Source organism: Anolis sagrei, chromosome 7, assembly GCF_037176765.1.
Source record: "Anolis sagrei isolate rAnoSag1 chromosome 7, rAnoSag1.mat, whole genome shotgun sequence".
In the NCBI taxonomy this organism is placed as follows: Eukaryota; Metazoa; Chordata; class Lepidosauria; order Squamata; family Dactyloidae; genus Anolis; species Anolis sagrei.
The window spans coordinates 22371849-22390002 of record NC_090027.1 but is presented as its reverse complement, the minus strand read 5'-3'; the positions used below and the strand labels follow the sequence as shown (position 1 = coordinate 22390002).

The 18154-nt window shown below is 43.5% G+C and overlaps 1 protein-coding gene across 3 annotated transcripts in view; it reads left to right on the top strand.

The window, feature by feature from the left end:
- Positions 1 to 18154, top strand: part of KCNIP3 (potassium voltage-gated channel interacting protein 3) — a 132866-nt gene that overhangs the window by 42402 nt on the left and 72310 nt on the right. For all 3 annotated transcript variants that reach the window (XM_060787277.2, XM_060787273.2, XM_060787275.2), the window contains exon 2: positions 8585 to 8750. In XM_060787277.2, coding sequence (XP_060643260.2) covers positions 8585 to 8750 — 166 coding nt within the window. The remainder of the gene's footprint in view (positions 1 to 8584; positions 8751 to 18154) is intronic.

Sequence of the window (18154 nt, the reverse complement as noted above, 5' to 3'; positions counted from 1 at the left end):
TGGCATGTTCTGATGTGCCATGTTCAGCTTCCCCCTCTGCACACATCCACAGAGAAGGAAGGAAGGCAGGAAGGAAAGAAGGAAGGAGCATTGGCTGTGCATGACCCACGCCCATCCCGCTTCTGAAAGAAAAGGTCAGGAGGGAAAGAAGTCTGCCACATTTGCAGGTATGACATTTGCACAGCGCATGCATTCGCACCATCTCTCTCTCTCTCTCTGGGAGTCTCTCGGTCCTTTAGTGCAACTCTGTGGGCAAGATTTTCTAGGCTTCTTCTTCTTCCTTCTTGTCACCTTCCTTTTCTTCTTCACCTCCTCTTCTTCCTCTTTCCTCCTCTTCCGTCTCTTCTTCATCTCCTTTTCCTTTTCCTTCAATTTCTTTTCTTCCTCATCATCTTCTTCATTACCTCCTCTTCTTCCTCCTCCTCTTTTCTTCATCTCATCATCCTCTTCTCTTTCCTTCTTCCTTTTCTTTTCTTTTTCTCCTCCTCTTTTTCAGCTCCTCCTCCACCTTCTTCTTCCTGCTCTTCTTCCTTTCCTTCTCTGCGATTCACCTTCTCCTCTTTTTTCTCTTCCTCTCCTCCTCCTCTCCTTCCTTTTCTTCCTACTTCTCCACCTCCTCTTCTTTCTCTTCCTCTCTCCTCCTCTTCCGTCTCTTCTTCATCTCCTTTTCCTTTTTCTTCAATTTTTTTTCTTTATCATCATCTTCATTTCCTCCACTTCTTCATCCTCCTCTTTTCTTCATCTCCTCCTCCTCCTCTTCTCTTTACTTCTTCTTCTTTTCTCCTTCTTTCTTCTTTTTCTCCTCCTCTCCTTCATCTCCTACTCCACCTCCTTCTTCCTTCCCTTCAACTTCTTCTGTTCTTTCTCTTCCTCTCTTCCTACTCCTCCTCTTCTTCCTCTTTTCTTCCTACGCCTTCATTTCCTCTTCTTCCTCTTTTCTTCATCTCCACCTAGCAACAAAGGAGCCCCCAGGCAGCAACCAGCCAGGCTTTGAAGCTGCAAGGCCATTAAATGCTAATCAAGCTGGCCAATTGCAACATTCACACCTGCCTCAAGCAAACAAGAGTTAATTAATTAATTAATTAATTATAATAATAATAATAACAAAACTTTATTTATACCCCGCCACCATCTCCCCAAGGGACTCGGAGCAACTTACATGAGGCCAAGCCCAACAACACATCAATATAAACAAAAAGCAACAAACAAAAACAATAAGTACAATACAATTAATATAAATCACATAAACAATAACAAATAAACAGTAACACACAAGTTCTTTCTCCCACCTTCTTTATTTACTGTTCTGTACTTACTGCTCTTTATTTACTTATTATTTATTTATTTAGTTTATTTATTGATGTAATTACTGTTCTTTATTTACTGTTTACAGTATTAAAAACTCTAAAATCATAACAGTAAATAAATAACGAGACTCAAAAAGAGGGGAATTCCAGACAGGAAACAAACACCTGCCAACAAAGGATTCCCCCAGGCAGGAAGCAGCCAGACTTTGAAGATTGAAGGCCACTTAATGCTAATCAAGGTGGCCAGTTGTAACATTCCCACTTGTCCCTAACTGACAAGAGTTCTTTCTCCCATCCTGGATATTCCACAGATATATAAACCCCATTTTCCTACTTTCCAACAGACTTCACAACCTCTGAGGTTGCCTGCCATAGATGTGGATGAAACGTCAGGAGAGAATGCTTCTGGGACATGGCGAAATAGCCCGGAAAACTCACAACAACCTATTATTATTATTATTATTATTATTATTATTATTATTATTATTTTACTGACACAAAAACACAGTATGTCACAGCAAATGAGGTCTATATGCTGGATTTCGTATCACAAAATCACAAGTCGAACATTTCCCAAGCGTCTAGGACTGGGTGATGTATTTTCGAATGATGCATGCAGATCAAAGTAAGGTGGCCTTTTTTTTTTATTATTATTATTATTATTATTATTATTATTATTATTATTATTATTATGCTCTCTTCTCCCACAGAGACTCAAAGCAGCTCACAATATTAAAAGTAGTATATATTTTCTATATTAAATATAATTTAATGTTCATATGCTTTAGGCTTTTATTTGCACATTATTAGGGTTTTTAGTGTTAGCTGCTTTCAGTATCATTTGAGAGAGATAAAGCAGGAATTAAATACATAATAATAATAATAATAATAATAATAATAATACTGTACGTCATAATCATCATCCTGCTTTTCTCTCTCAATGAGATTCAAAGTGGCTCAGAACATTAAATATGTACATATTTTGGGGACTTGAAGGGAAGAACCCTTAACTGGACATTTTTTGCAAAACCCAATGGCAGTGGGTTTTGGGTATCAATGCTGTTTTTTTGTGGAACAGGTGCAACGGACCCGACGCTTATGAATAATGAAAAGCCTGCAGAAAACAAAAGGGGAGACGCACTGCATTATTGATGCACAGCGGGTGAAAGAACCAGGGAGAAAGCATGTCATAGAAGACAATGTCTCTTTACAGAATTGCACACTTTAGCAACTTGGGAAAGTCTAAAGGCCACATACATGAATATGTTCCCAATTGGGCACCTGCATTTTGGTTCAAATTTGGGTATGGATGTGCAATGGACACAGAGCATGAATATGCACATGAATTACCATTGATTGTGCATTGTAGTCCTGCAATTTAAGTATGAATGTGCAATGGACATGGAAGATGAGAATGTGTATGGATTGCTATTGGTTGTGCTTTGCACTTCTGCAGTTTGGATGTGAAAGTGCACAGAGCATGAGCATGCACATGCTTTGCCATTGGTTGTGCATTGTAGTTCTGCAATTTGGGTATGAATGTCCAATGGATAGAGAGCATGAGAGCGCACATGGATTGCTATTGGTTGTGCATTGCAGTTCTGCAATTTGGGTGTGAAAGTGCAATGGACACAGCATGAGCATGCACATGCTTTGCCATTGGGTATGAATATACAATGGGCACACAGCATAATTATACACAAATTGCCATTGGTTGTGCATTGCAGTCCTGCAATTAAGGTATAGATGTGCAATGGACATGAAGCATGAGTATGCACATATATTGCCATTGGTTGTGCATTGCAGTTCTGTAGTTTGGGTATGAATATGCCATGTGCATGGAGCGTGAGTGTGTGTATGCATTGCCATTGGTTGTGCCTTGCAGTTCTACAATATATGTGTAAATGTACAATGGACACAGCATGAGAATGTGCATGGATTGCCATTGGTTGTGCATTGCTGTTCTGCAATATGGGTATGACTTTGAAATGGACATGGAACATTAGTATGCACACACATTGCCATTGGTTGTGCATTGTAGTTCTGCAACTTGGGTATGAATGTACAATGGGCATGGAGCATGAATGCGCACATGCATTGCTATTGGTTGTGCATTGCAGTTGTACAATTTGGATATGAATGTGTAATGGATAGAAAGCATGAGAATGTACATAGATTGCTATTGGTTGTGCATTGCAGTTCAACAATTTGGATATGAATGTGTAATGGATAGAAAGCATGAGAAGATACATGGAGCATGAGTATGTACATAGGTTGCCATTCGTTGTGTATTGTAGTTCTGCAATTTGGGTATGAATGTGCAATGGATAGAGAGCATGAGAGCGCACATGGATTGCTATTGGTTGTGCATTGTAGTTCTGCAGTTTCAGTATGGATGTACAATGTCTAGAGAGCATGAGCATCCACATAGGTTGCCATTGGTTGGGCATTGCAGTCCTGCAATTTAGGTATGGGTGTGCAATAGACATGGAGCATGAGTAACTACATACGTTGCCATTGCCATTGGCTGTGCATTGCACTTTTGCAATTTAGTTGTGAATGTGAAATGGACATGGAGCATTATTATGCATATTTGTTGCCATTGGTTGTGCATTGCAGTTCTGCAGTTTGGGTATGAATATGTAATGGACATGGAACACAAGTATGCACATACATTGCCATTGGTTGTGCATTGCTTTGCCATTCCCTTGAAGTGGTGAGAGTGTGACTTGCCCAAGGGATCTCCATGGATGGGCATGTATTTGAACTTCGGACAACAACACCAAATTGGGAGCGATAGCCAATACTCCAGAGGACAGGAGCAGGATTCAAAACGATCTTGACAGATTAGAGATAAAGTTCAAAAGTGACAAATGCAAGATACTCCACTTAGGCAGAAAAAAACGAAATGCAAAGATACAGAATGGGGGACAAGGCCTGGCTCGAGAGCAGTACGTGTGAAAAAGATCTTGGAGTCCTCATGGACAGCAAGTTAAACATGAGCCAACAGTGTGATGTGGCGGCAAAAAAAGCCAATGAGATTTTGGCCTGCATCAATAGGAGCATAGTGTCTAGATCTAGGAAAGTAATGCTACCCATGCTCTATTCTGCCTTGGTTAGACCACATCTGGAATACTGTGTCCAATTCTGAGCACCACAATTGAGGAGAGATATTGACATGCTGGAAAGTGTCCATAGGAGGGCAAGTAAAATGATCAGGGGTCTGGAGAACAAGCCCTATGAGTAGCGGCTTAAGGAGCTGGGCATGTTTAGCCTGAAGAAAAGAAGGCTGAGAGGAGACATGATAGCCATGTATAAATATGTGAGAGGAACTCACAGGGAGGAGGGAGCGAACTTGTTTTCTGCTTCCCTGGAGACTAGGACAAGAAACAATGGCTTCAAACTACAAGAAAGTCAGGAAGTTCTTCCTCATGTTCCACCTGAACATGAGGAAGAACTTCCTGACTGTGAGAGCTGTTCAGCAGTGGAACTCTCTGCCCTGGAGTGTGGTGGAGGCTCCTTCTTTGGAAGCTTTTAAACAGAGGCTGGATGGCCATCTGTCAGGGGTGCTTTGAATGCAATATTCCTGCTTCTTGGCAGGGGGTTGGACTGGATGGCCCATGAGGTCTCTTCCAACTCTATGATTCTATGAATTTCTCATCCAATGCTCAGACCAGTAATTACGCATGGAAAAAATATATCCCACAGTTCTGTGGAGTAAGAGAGCTAACTGAGGTGAATCTAAATTTAAAGTGGATGAATGCGCCAGCTAAAAATGAAATGAAACAATAAAAGAAAGGCATGAATGTAAAAAATGGAGCTACTGCATCCCCTGCGCCCTTCTGCCAGATAAGCGTGCGCTCTCTGAAAAGTCCCTTCCCCTGAATGCAAAGCGTTTCTGAATCATTCATCCAAGCCTCCGCACGCGAGAATCCAGGGCACGCCGGGCACACAATGTAGCCTAGTTTTGAGCCAAATGCAGGAAAAAGGAGCGAGAGAAAAGGCATTGGGATGGAGTGCGATTCAGTATTGGACCCTCTGGTTGCAAAGCATTGTCAGTGGGGCTGCAATTCCAAAACAGGCTGTACAAAAGGCAGTATCTACTTGATGGAAGTAATGCAGTCCGACTGTACTTTAACTCCCATGGCTAAATGCTATGGAATTCTGGGAACTGTTGGAGTTCAGCCTGTGTTTGTGTTTCAGGATCAAGGTGCTTCTGATGTGGGGAATGATGTCACTGAGGGTCAAGATGGAGATAGTTTGGTCAATGATATTAATGCAGAGAATGACATAGGGACACCGGTTCAAAGTGTAGTTTCCCATGAGAATGTTCCTACAGAGTATAGGGATGTTAGTTTACTCCCTGACCCAGAGAGTTCCCAAGATTTGGGGTTTGAAAACAACTTGACACCTGGAGAAACTAATGAGCAGTTAGATAATAAACACATAGACAGACGGCTGGAATTTAGCCAAAACAGACAGCTCAGCCAAGGCCTTCGCTGTTCTGCTAGGCTTCGAGAGATAAGGGCGAGAGGCAGTCGAGGAAAATGAAACCAGTTTAAGGGTGCTGGGAATAGCCTAACGGAGGGATATAAAGTTCTCACCAGGGAAAATATAGTCAGATGAAGCATCGTTTCAGAATCTTGCTAAGTCCTTGGTCTTGTTCTATTGGAGCCTTACTTGGAAGATTCCTGTTAAGGATTTCTTGTTCATGGTTTAACTCTTTGTCTCTTGGGATTATATACTCATGCTGTGGATTAATGTTTTCCTGGTTCTTTGGATTTTATTACAAAAGTCTAGACTTTGCTTTTGAACTTTGCTGAACCTTGCTTTGGAATACTTTGTTCCTGCTTATCTTCCTACCTTATTGGACTTATCTATTTTCTTAAAGCATATTTTTACCTTGCTGTTTTTACTTATCTTCAATAGAAAGGATTGTTTTCCTACTCAACGTGTGGTGTTTTAAAGTCATAGGGTTATTCCTGTACTGGAGTGCAACAAAAGCTGTGGTTCAGCAAGGACCTTGTCAAACTACAACTCCCATGATCCCAGAGCATGGAGCTGTGGTCCCTTAAGTGTGGTCAAATTGCGTTCATAATACTGCAACGTTTCTTAACCTGGGGGTTGGGACCCATGGGAGACCCGCGAGGGGGTTTCAGAGGGGTCGCCAAAGGCCTACAGAAAACATATATTAATGATAGTCTGAAGAACCCCTTTGGCAGAGAAGGCTGAAGATCTCGCTGTCTGTCCTTCTCTTCCTTTTTGGAAACCGAGTGCGAATACTCCCACCAAAAGTCCTCCTCTGTTGTGATTGGCCTTTCAGTCAAGGGGATTGCCATTTCGGAGACCTTCCATATTTTTTGCTGGTCATGGGGGGCGGGGCCTGTGTGCCAAGTGTAGTCCCGGTCCATTGTCGGTGAGGGTCACAGTATCACTGGATGCAGGTGAACTACAACTCTCAAAATTAAGGTCCATTCCTATAAACCCCTGCAGTATGTTCAGTTGTTGCTGATCAATTTCTGCTCACTGTGTGCCATAAGAATTGGTAGGAAAGGGTTAAGTGAGAGGCAGTGGGTGGGGACATGCAAATTTGGAGAGAGAAAGGAACCCTAGGATGTCCATTTTGGAGGAAAAACAGAACATCTAGGAAGAAATTGTCCCCGAATGAAAGCATTCCTTGGGAAGTGGGCAGTAGGGTGTTTGGAGAGGACATTGGCAGCGTTTGGGCTACATGTCCATGGCACTCACTATAACCTGCAGTGTTAGTGGTTGGGATTGGGTGACATGTTCATGGCATCCACTGTAACCTGGAATGTCCTTGGAGGGAGGGCTTTTGGTGGCTGTTTGTGGAGGCCAGAGTCAGACTGTGTAAGTGTACACCCTGCCACGTACACACATTTTCACTCTATGTGTTTAGCTAGATTTGCCTGTCCTGTATGTGAAAGACCTATGCTCTAAGCATTAAATAAACACCTATAGGCACAGCACCTTTGGAAACCATCCAAAGGGATACAGTGCTTCAACGGGTGCGTCTGCACTGTAGAGTTAATGTAGTTTGGCACCACTTGAACACCACTTGAATTCCCACAACCCAGTGCAATGCAATCCTGGTAGTTGTTTTATAAGTTACTAGCTGTCCCCTGCCACGCGTTGCTGTGGCCCAGTCTGTTGATCCGGAAAATAAATTAATGGGAAAGTGTTGGTTTCTAATATATGTCATGTCTTTCAGCTTGCTGTTTCTTTGTCAGTGTTGATGTGGAGAGTGGTTTGCCCACCCTAGAACATGCAACGTATCATTGTCCTTCTTTAAGGGTCCCTTTCAAGTCTAGGATACTCTATCTGTGTGTGTGTGAATTCTATCTGTCTGTCTGTCCGTCTGTCCGTCCATCCATCTCTATCTATGGCTGGATGGCTCTTTGTCAGGAGGACTTTGATTACGTTTTCTTGCCCTCATGAAGGGAGTTGGACTAGATGGCCTTAAGTATTTTCTGTCGGTCATGGGGGTTCTGTGTGCAAAGTTTGCCCCGATTCTGTCGTTCGTGGGATTCAGAGTGCTCTTCGATTGTAGGTGAACTGTGAATCCCAGTGACTACAACTCCCAAATGTCAAGGTCTGTTTCCCCCAAACTCCATCTGTGTTCATATTTGGGCGTATTGAGTGCTTGTGCCAAGTTTGACCCAGATCCATCATTGTTTGAGTCCACAGTGCTCTCTGGATGTAGGTGAACTACAACTTCCAAACTCAAGGTCAATACCCACCAAACCCTTCCAGTATTTTCTGTTGGTCATGGGAGTTCTGTGTGTCATGTTTTGTTTAGTTCCATCGTTGATGGAGTTCAGAATGCTCTTTGGTTGTAGGTGAACTATAAATCCCAGCAACTACAACTCCCAAATGTCAAAATCATAATTTTTTGAGTGATGGTCACTCCTTGTGTTGTGAGACGTTTTGTTACCAAATTTGGTGTGAGTCGCCCCTGGGCTGAGAACTGCGGTATATAAGCGAAGTAAATAAATAAATAAATAAATTTCGTTCATTGGTTCTTTTGTTTTTAAGGTACTCATTATGCACAGAGCATTTATATATATATAGATTTTCTATCAAATATCCCTTGAAGTCTCAGCAAACCTTGCAAAAACCATCTTCTTCATATTCCTTGCCTAAGGAAACCCATGGGGTTGCCATAAGCCACTTGCCCGATCATGGAAGCTAAGCAGGGTCAGCCTTGATTAGGGCTTGGATAGGAGTCCACCAATGAATCTGTTTATGTTCTTGTGTAGGAAGAGAGTAAGGAGACGGACGGCAGCCTTTTGGGGGACCCCGGCCAGACGCCCCCCGGCAGGAAAGAGGACGCCAAATGGCAACGGCCACGCTTGACCCGCAAAGCATTGATGAAATGTTGCCTGGTGAAGTGGATCCTCTCCAGCGCGGCTCCTCAAGGATCAGGTAAGGAGGAAAGAGGTCTCCACTGAAACTTTATGTTGCACTCTAGCACTGAAACACATTTTCACCCAGCACCACACAAGAGTCCAGTAGTTAATATCTCAAAATGTTAATTAGGGAAAGCAGGGAAAAGGGGAAAATGACATTCCAAAAGAGTCAGTAGAATAGAAAATACAAAATAGCAGTAATCCAAAAATGACAAGGTATGAGGGAGAGGGCCTTCTCAGTGGTGGCTCCCCAGCTCTGGAATGCTCTTCCCAAAGAAATTAGACGCCTCCTCTCTAGCCACCTTTAGGAAAGAATTAAAAACATAGTCATGGAAGAAGGTGTTCTGAAATTATTTATTTATTTATTTATTTATTTATTTATTTATTATTTACATCACTTATATCCTGCCCATATCAGCCCACAGGCGACTCAGTTAATTATAACTGTTGCACTTTAAGGTTGGAAAACCACCTCTGTACTTAACACACTCTCCAGACCAAGGTAAAATAGCAAAGCAGTTTATTGAAGAATATATATGAATAGGAATTCAGGAAAAAGTATAAAAAAATCGTAGTCCAAATATCAAGCATAATCCACAGAAATCACAGTACAGGAATACTATCAAAAACCAGGAATACAGTTCCCTTGCTACTTCGCGGTTCGCTTTTCGCAGACTCGCTGTTTGGCGATTTTTCTTTTAAAAATATTAATTTAAAATCCACAAGTAGTGAGGGAACACTGAATACCCATTATCAAAGCGCGTTGTTTCTTTTGCGTAGATGCTGCCACAGACTTGAGTTGCACAGAGCAGAAGAAAGGCTCTCACTCTGGCCTGGGGAGGGGAAGAGGGGGCAAGCCAGGAACTCCTTGGCGGTGAAGCAGGTGCATGGGAAGAGATGTTTACGTGCTTCCCGGAAGCAAGAAGTGTTGCCCTGGCTGGTGGAAGGAGGCGTGTGTGTGGCTGGGAAAGAGCCCCATCTTTCCCGGAGCCTAGCCGAAGTGGTGCCGGCTAGGGGAGTGGAGAGGGCCACTGTAGTGAATTTTATGATCTATGTTTTATTTTTGGTGTGGAGCTCTAGGTTACAATATGGTTGATAGGGAAGAATTAGCTCAAATAGGGTAGCAACAGTGAAGGCAGGATTAATTTGCATATGTGAAGCCGATTGGTCGTATGCAGATGAGAGTATGCCAGGATTTGAAAAGGCCGCTGAGCCAGAATGGCAGTTACAGAACTGAACATTCTAAAGGGGTGGAGTCAAGTTTGAAAGAGGCAGTTCGAGATTGTGAGTTAAAAAAAAGGAGAGGAGCAGTTAGGAAACTCGGTTAGAGAGAAGCAGTTGGAAAATGGAGCTCAAGGTTTAAGGAAAAATAAAAGGCGCCAGTGCGGCCTAAGTCAGAATATAGTTCAGCCAAGAGTATATGAAGAAAGTAACATATTCGTTGATGTGAAACAGTGAGAATTTCATAAGAAAAGTTAACCAAGTGAATGATACTGAATGTAAGACTTGAGACTGTAACAAAACACAAATGTACCCATAAAGCATTGGAACCAGAAGCTATAAATAAACTTTGTTACTTCGTTGCTTACCAGAGTGTCTCAAGCCTGTGATATAAAGCACAAAGGTTTCTCAAGCTCGGCTGGCGGGGACGAGAGATAGGGCCTTTTCTGTGGTGGCCCCCCGGCTTTGGAACACCCTCCCCATAGAGGTACGATCAGCCCCTTCGCTGATGGTGTTTCGGAAAAGATTGAAGACATGGATGTTTAAACAAGCATTCGGTTAATCCGTTGTAACGAATTGTGTTGACTAAGGATTGGTTATACACGGACGATGAATTTTGGATTACGATTCCAGTTACGAGATGCATAGGATTGTTATTGGTGGCCCAATAATTTGTACTGTATATGTGTTTTATGCTTTTAACTGAATATTGTTTTTTAAATGTTGTAAACCGCAATGAGTCGCCGATTTAGGCTGAGATATTAGCGGTATACAAGTGCATTAATAAATAAATAAATATAAACAGCTCACAAGAAAGCCCCAGCCAATCCAAAAGGGAAACTGCAGCAGTACAAGGTGGTAAAGGGATTTAGAAAGGAAATTCTTTTCCCCCTCACTGAGTCTAAAGGAAAGGCACCTGTAAAAGGACAGAAACAGAGTACATCCCAGGTATTAAAGTGATTACAGAAAACTACATATGTGGTGTGGCATCACGTATTCAGTTATGTGCAATGTTACGCCCCACAGCCACCAAGGCAACTTCCACCGGAGCTTCTTCCTTGAGTGACCGGGTGAAAGCCCCAGGCAAGTGGGGAAGCGGGGGGGGGGGGGGGGGAGAGAAGTCAAAGGGATGGAGTGAAAGACAGAGGGAGGAGGGGAGAGAGGAATGGGCGGAGTGTTCCTACTTTGCGGATTTTCACCTATCGTAGATGGTCCTGGAACATAACTCTCGCGATAAGTGAAGGAACAATGTAAATCTAAAACATGAGATTCAGGAACAGTCCTCAAAACTTGGAATCTCAAACACCAGTTGCCTGGACTAAAGGACTCATCTGCTAGGCTAGCTAATATAGAGAGAAAATAATGCTTTCTCCCCTGGGAAACTGATAAGGATTTCTTGGCTAACAGGCGTTTTGACTTCCTAAACTTTCCTGAGAAGTTCTATGTTGACGGAACATAAATCTCCTATCTAACTGTTCATTCGTCTGTCCACCTGGACTTTCAGTTTCCTCCTCTGAATTCCGATCTGTTTCTGGCCTTGCTTCCCGAGTGAACTGCCTTTCAGGAATGTGGCCTTCAGACACAAACTGCTCCTTTTCGGGGCTCAAAATCTCTTGCTGGTTCTCCTGCAGACTTGCAGACCCGGAATCCCCAGTCTCATCAGAATGACTAGCAGGCCCAGAATCCCCAGAGAGATCAGGTGCAGTCTTAATCAAAAGCTGAACTACATCAATAATGTATCATGATGGTGAACTGGCTGGAACTGGGTTTTATCCTGATGTATAATATTATTCAGCAAATTTTTAAAATTATGTATTTTATTGGGTTGTTGTAGGTTTTTCCAGGCTATATGGCCATGTTCTGGAGGCAATTTTTCTCCTGACGTTTCGCCTGCATCTATGGCAAGCATCCTCAGAGGTAGTGAGGTCTGTTGGAAGTAGGAAAAATGGGTTTATATATCTGTGAGACAAAGGGTGAGGGTGAGACAAAGGACTTTTGTCTGCTGGGGCTAGGTGTGAATGTTTCAGCTGATCACCTTGATTAGCATTCAATGGCGTGGAAGTGCCTGGGGGAAATCTTTTGTTGAGAGTGATTTTATGTGCCTTTTTGTTTCCCCTCTGTTGTTTTGCTGTTGTAATTTTTTGAGTTTTTTTAATACTGGTAGCCAGATTTTGTTCATTTTGTTCATATGTATTTTATTATTAAATTATGTATTTTATTATGATATTGTTGTTTTTGATTTTATTGTTTATGTATTTATTCTATTTTTGTCTGTCTGTCCGTCCATCCATCATCTATCTTGTCTGTCTGTCTATCTCTCTATCCATCCCTCTGTCTGTCCATCCATCCATCTATCCATCTATCCCTCCCTCCCTCCCTCCCTCCCTCCCTCCCTCCCTCCCTCCCTCCATCCATCGTTGATGGAGTTCAGAATGCTCTTTGGATGGAATGCTCCATCCATCCATCCATCCATCATCGATCTTGTCTGTCTGTCTGGCTATCTATCTGTCCATCCCTCTATCTGTCTGTCTATCCATCGATACCTCTATCTAGCCACCCCTCCATCCATCCATCTTCAGTCTTGTCTATCTGTCTGTCAGTCTATCTATTTGGCTATCCACCCCTCTATCTATCTATCTATCTATCTATCTATCTATCTATCTATCTATCTATCTATCCATCCATCCATCCAACATCCATCATCTATCTTGTATGTCTCTTTGTCTATCTCTCTGTCTATCCATCCCTCAATCTGTCTGTCCATCCATCTATCCATCCATCCCTCCCTCCGTCCGTCCATCCATCCATCCATCCATCCATCTTGTATGTCTATCTATCTATCTATCTATCTATCTATCTATCTATCCATCCATCCATCCATCCATCCATCATCGATATTGTATGTCTGTCTATCTATCTGTCAATCCCTCTATCTGTCTGTCTATCCATCCATACCTCTATCTAGCCACCCCTCCATCCATCCATCATGTATCTTGTCTGTCTGTCTATCTTGTTATCCATCTATCTATCCATCCATCATCGATCTTGTATGTCTGCCTGTCAATCTGTCCATCCCTCTTTCTAGCCATCCCTCCATCATCTATCTTGTATGTCTCTTTGTCTATCTCTCTGTCTATCCATCCCTCTATGTATATCTCTATCCATCCATCCATCCATCAATCCATCCATCATCTGTCTTGTATGTCTGTCTGTCTATCCATCCCTCTATCTGTCTGTCTATCCATCCCTCCGTCTGTCTGTCTGTCTATCCTCTCACTTTCCTTGTTCTTCCCCTCCTTCCCTGTAGAATGAATGCAGGTTGACCCCACTTGAACATGGCTCAATGCTATGCGGTCCTGGGATTTGCAGTTTGGCGAAGCAGCAGCATTCTTTGGCACAGAAGGTTCCACTGACTTTATAAAACTACAAATCCCAAGATATCCTAGCACTTCAACCTGCATTCATTCTACCATGTAAATGCACACCGAATTGCTCCTTTATAAAAGCTTGGGGCCCTATAGATGTATTGGACTACGGCTTCCAGAAGTGCTTTAAGGTTTTCAGGACAGGATAGTTTTGTTCCAACAAAACAGTGGGTTGGAAAAGTTTTCCCACCATTATTCTTAGGAAACTGGCTCCATCTCGTGGTCAGCGATTGGCATGACTGTTTTACCTTTACCCAGAATAGAATTGCTTTCTTAACAAAGTCATTTGCAAGCTTCCTGCAACCAAAGGCATCTAAGCTAGGATGCATCTAACACAGGCATGGGCAAACTCTGGTCCTCCGAGTGTTTTGGACTCCAACTCCACAATTCCTTACAGCCAATTTAGGAATTGTGGGAGTCGAAGTCCAAAACACCCAGAAGGGTCAGAGTTTGCCCATGCCATTCTAACACCATCGAATGAGTGCAGTTTGACCCCATTTGAACTGCAGTGGCTCATTGCTATGGAATTTTAAGAGTTGTAGTTTTGGGAGATGCTCCAGCACTGGACTACTTTTTTCCACCCAAAGACAAGATCTTCAACCAGTATCTGCCATCAGTAACGGAAGGCAAACAAATGGAGAGTCAAGACAAACAAGACAGAGCTACTCACAAGACAATAGCAACAAGAGCTTGCAAAACTACAACTCTCTTCTTTGGAGGAATGCAAATATTGCTATGTAGCAAAAAATTGGAAAAAAGTACTATTCCTGGTTTGAAAGTGTTATTTCCTGTTCAGTTGTGTCAGATTTACTTCGAAAGGTGTTGTTATAATCCAGAACCATTGTTTTTGGGACTGCCACAAACTAAGTTGAATTGTTTGAGACTCGGTGAGAAAAACAACTGAAAAATGAGCAGCGGGATGACCAGCAAAGACAATGTTTTGGCAGTGTAACAAACGTTTCCCATATTTTTATGATAAGACCAATTTGGAAATGACATTTATCATTCATGTTAACATAGTGATATTCCCAGTTTCAGTTCCTTAAAGCAGTGCTTCTCAACTTGGGGGTTGGGACCCGGGGGGAGGGGGGTGTCGTGAGGGTTTTTTTTTGGGGGGGGGGGTGTGCCAGAGACCACCAGAAAACAGATATAACCCCTTTGGCAGAGAAGGCTGACAATCTCTCCACTTATCCTTCTCTTCCTTTTTGGAAACAGACACCCTCCTCCGCTGTGATTGGCTATTTCTGTGACTTCAAGTGGGGAGGGGAGAGCAGGCGTGCTCAACGCATGGCAGCTTAGTGCACATGTGCAGGGTGAGGGAGACCATGTGAGGCTGGAGGGAGGCTCATGGCAGCGAGTCCCTTCAAGGCATGGGGGTTCTGTGTGGGAAGTTGGGCCCAATTTTGTCATTGTTGGGGTTCAAAATGCTCTTTGATTGCAGCTGGACTATAAATCCCAGCAACTACAACTCCCTAATGTCAAGGTCTGTTTCCCCCCAAACTCCACTAGTGTACACATTTGGGTCATAGTGTGTATACATGCCAAGTTTGATCCAGATCCATCATTGTTAGAGTCCATAGTGCTCTCTGTGTGTCATGGGAGTTCTTTGTGCCAAGTTTGCTTCAATTCCATCATTGGTAGAGTTCAGAATGTAGGTTAACTGTAAATCCCAGCAACGATAACTCCCAAATGACTATTCAAATTTGGGCGTATTGGTATTTGTGCCAAATTTGGTCCAGTGAATGAAAATACTTCCTGCATATTGGATATTTACATGACGATTCATAACAGTAGCAGAATTACAGTTATGAAATAGTAATGAAGATAATTTTATGGTTGGGGGTCAGCACAACACGAGGAACTGTCGTAAGGGGTCACAGCTTTAGGAAGTTGAAAAAACACTGCATTAAAAGAACTTGGAGAAAGACCTCAACCAGACAGTGCCAACCAGAGTGGGCAAAACAAAATACATGGGGTATTTTTTAAGTAAGGTCCGTTTTGTTGTAGACACTAGTAGTTCACACGCATACTGCAACGAGCGCGTGCGTCGTGTACTGGCATGCCTCAGGAACAACTGTGCTCAGTTTCCGCTCTGTAGCTCACCTGTACGGTTCTGTTCTGTGCTTTAAAAATGTTTAAGACTATCAACTCACCCGCCACATGTGAGGTTCACTCAGTGATATGGTTTTTGTCAGCAAGGAACCTGCCTGCTGCAGAAATTCATCGACAGATTTGTGAAGTGTACGGTGATATTGTTATGAGTGAAAGCAAAGTGCATAATTGGGTACGACAATTCAAAAATGGCTGTGACAACGTCCATGATGAGGACCGCTCCGGTCGCCCTTCTTTGATTACAGTGAACTCTTGCTTATCGGAGCAGGCGGCAAGTTTTTATGAAGAGGGTATTTTAAAATTGGTTTAGAGGTATGATAAGTGTTTGAACAAACTTGGCAACTATGTCAAAAAATAGAGTGAAGTATGTACTTTCTGAAAATAAATTTACTTTTTTGAAATAAACTTTCGTTGTGTACTTATGTTCAAACGGACCTTACTTAAAAAATAACCCTCGTAGATGGAATTGAATCTAACTAGAAGTTAGTGGCTACCAAAAGTCTGGAGATACCCATCAGAGGAGGAGGAGGTACCTAACTGCGAAGACCTGATCAGCACGTGTCGTCTCAATGCAAAGTGAAGGTGAATGCAGGAAAGCAACCGTGTCTGCCGACAGGGTTAAAGCTATATGGAGAGTCTTCCCTTCCGCACCTCTTCTCCCCGGAGACCCACAGGGCTTGAGTTGAAGTTACTTAGTAAGCAGTTCTTCCTGGCAGGAACAGAAGTGTCTTCTGGTTTGCGGAGACTACGGACGGGCACTTTGGATCACTGGTCACTGAGAAAGCCCACTTTGGACACTCTTGGGTCTTTGGACATCCCTGGAGGAGCTGAGCACAAAGGCAGCCCATTTGGGATACATCTGGAGCTTCTGGGCACCAAGGAAGCCCACCCTGAGAAGCTCTGGAGTCCCTGGGAACAAAGGAAATCTGCTTCTGAGAATAAAAGGAGCCCACCTTGGACATTTTGGAGAGAGTCCATCGGAACAAAGGAAAACCTCCTTTGGTACTGCTGGAGTCCCTAGGCACCAAGGAAGCCCATCTTGGGCTCTTGGAGAGAGAACCCTGGGCACAAAGGAAACCCACTTTGGATACTTTTGTAGGGCCTGGGCACAAAGGGATCCCACTTTGGACATCACTGGAGTCCCTAGGCAAAAAAGAAGCCTACCTTGGATAGTTGGAGAGCGTACCTGGTCACCAACACAGCCTTCCTCGGATACTCCTGGATTCCCTGGAAGTAAAGGAAGTCTGCTTTAGACACTCCTGTCATCCTTGGGCACCAAGTAAACCCACTTTGGATACTTCCGAAATCCCACGATACAAAGGAAGTCTGCTTTAGACACTCCTGGCATCCTTGGGCTCCAAGTAAACCCACTTTGGATATTCTTGAAGTCCCAGGAGAAAGGAAGTCTACTTTAGACACTTCTGGGGTTCTTGGCACTGAGGAAGCTCACTTTGGACACTTCTGGAGGGCCTGGGCACAAAGGCATTCCACTTTGGACATTGCTGGAGAGACTGAGCACAAAGGAAGCCTACTTTGGATACTTCTGGAGTCCCTGGATGCAAAAGGAAGTTGGTTTAGACACTCCTGGTCTACTTGGGAACCTCTTGGTTACCCTCTGAAGCTCCCAGGCATAAAGAACACCCACAGCGGACACTTCTAGCATCCCTGAACATCAAGGAAGCCCACTTTGGATACTCCTGAAGTCCCTGGATGTAAAGGCATCCCACTTTGTACATCACTAGAGTTCTTGGACAAAAAGGAAGCCTACTTTGGACACTTGGAGAGAGTTTCTGGGCACCAAGGAAACTCATTTTGGACACTTCTGGAGTCCCAGGGCACTTCTTGGATACCCTTTGAAGCTCCTGGGCATAAAGAACACCGACCTTGGAGACGTTTAGCATCCCTGGACACCAAGGAAACCAACTTTGGATACCCCCAGAGCCTCTGAATATCAAGAAAAGCCCACTTTAGACATTGTCTAGAGCCTTTGGACACCAAGGGAGCCCACCTTGGACACAGAGAGTCTCTGGGCACCAAGGAAACCCACTTTGGATACTTCTGAAATCTATGGATGCAAAGGAAGTTATTTTAGACACTCCTGGAGTCCCTGAACACCTCTTGAATACTCTCTGAAGGTCTTGGGCATAAAGAACATCCACCTTGGAGACATCTAGCATCCCTGGGCATCAAGGAAAGCCCTTTTGGTTACCTCTGAAGCCTCTGAACATCAAGGAAGCCCACTTTGGATACCTCTGGAGTCTTGGGACACCAAGGGAGCCCACTTTGGACACACAGAGTTTTTTTGGACACCAAAGGAAATCTGCTCTGGATAACTCCTGGAGCCCCAGGGCAGTCTGTTTTGGGCAACGCTGCAATCGCTGGGCATGAAAGCACCCCAAGTTGGACACCTCTAAAGCTCCCGGGCCCCACGGAAAGCCCCTTTTAGACACAGAGAGAGTTCCTGAGCACCAAGAGCAGACTATTTTGGGCATCGCTGCAATCAATGGGCACAAAGCATTCCAAGTTGGACACCTCTAGAGCTTCTGGGCTTCACGAAAAGTCCACATTGGATACTTCTAGCATCCCTGGGCATCAAAGAAGCCAACTTTGGATACCTCTGGGGCCCCTGAACATCTAGAAAAGGTCACTTTAGACATTTCTG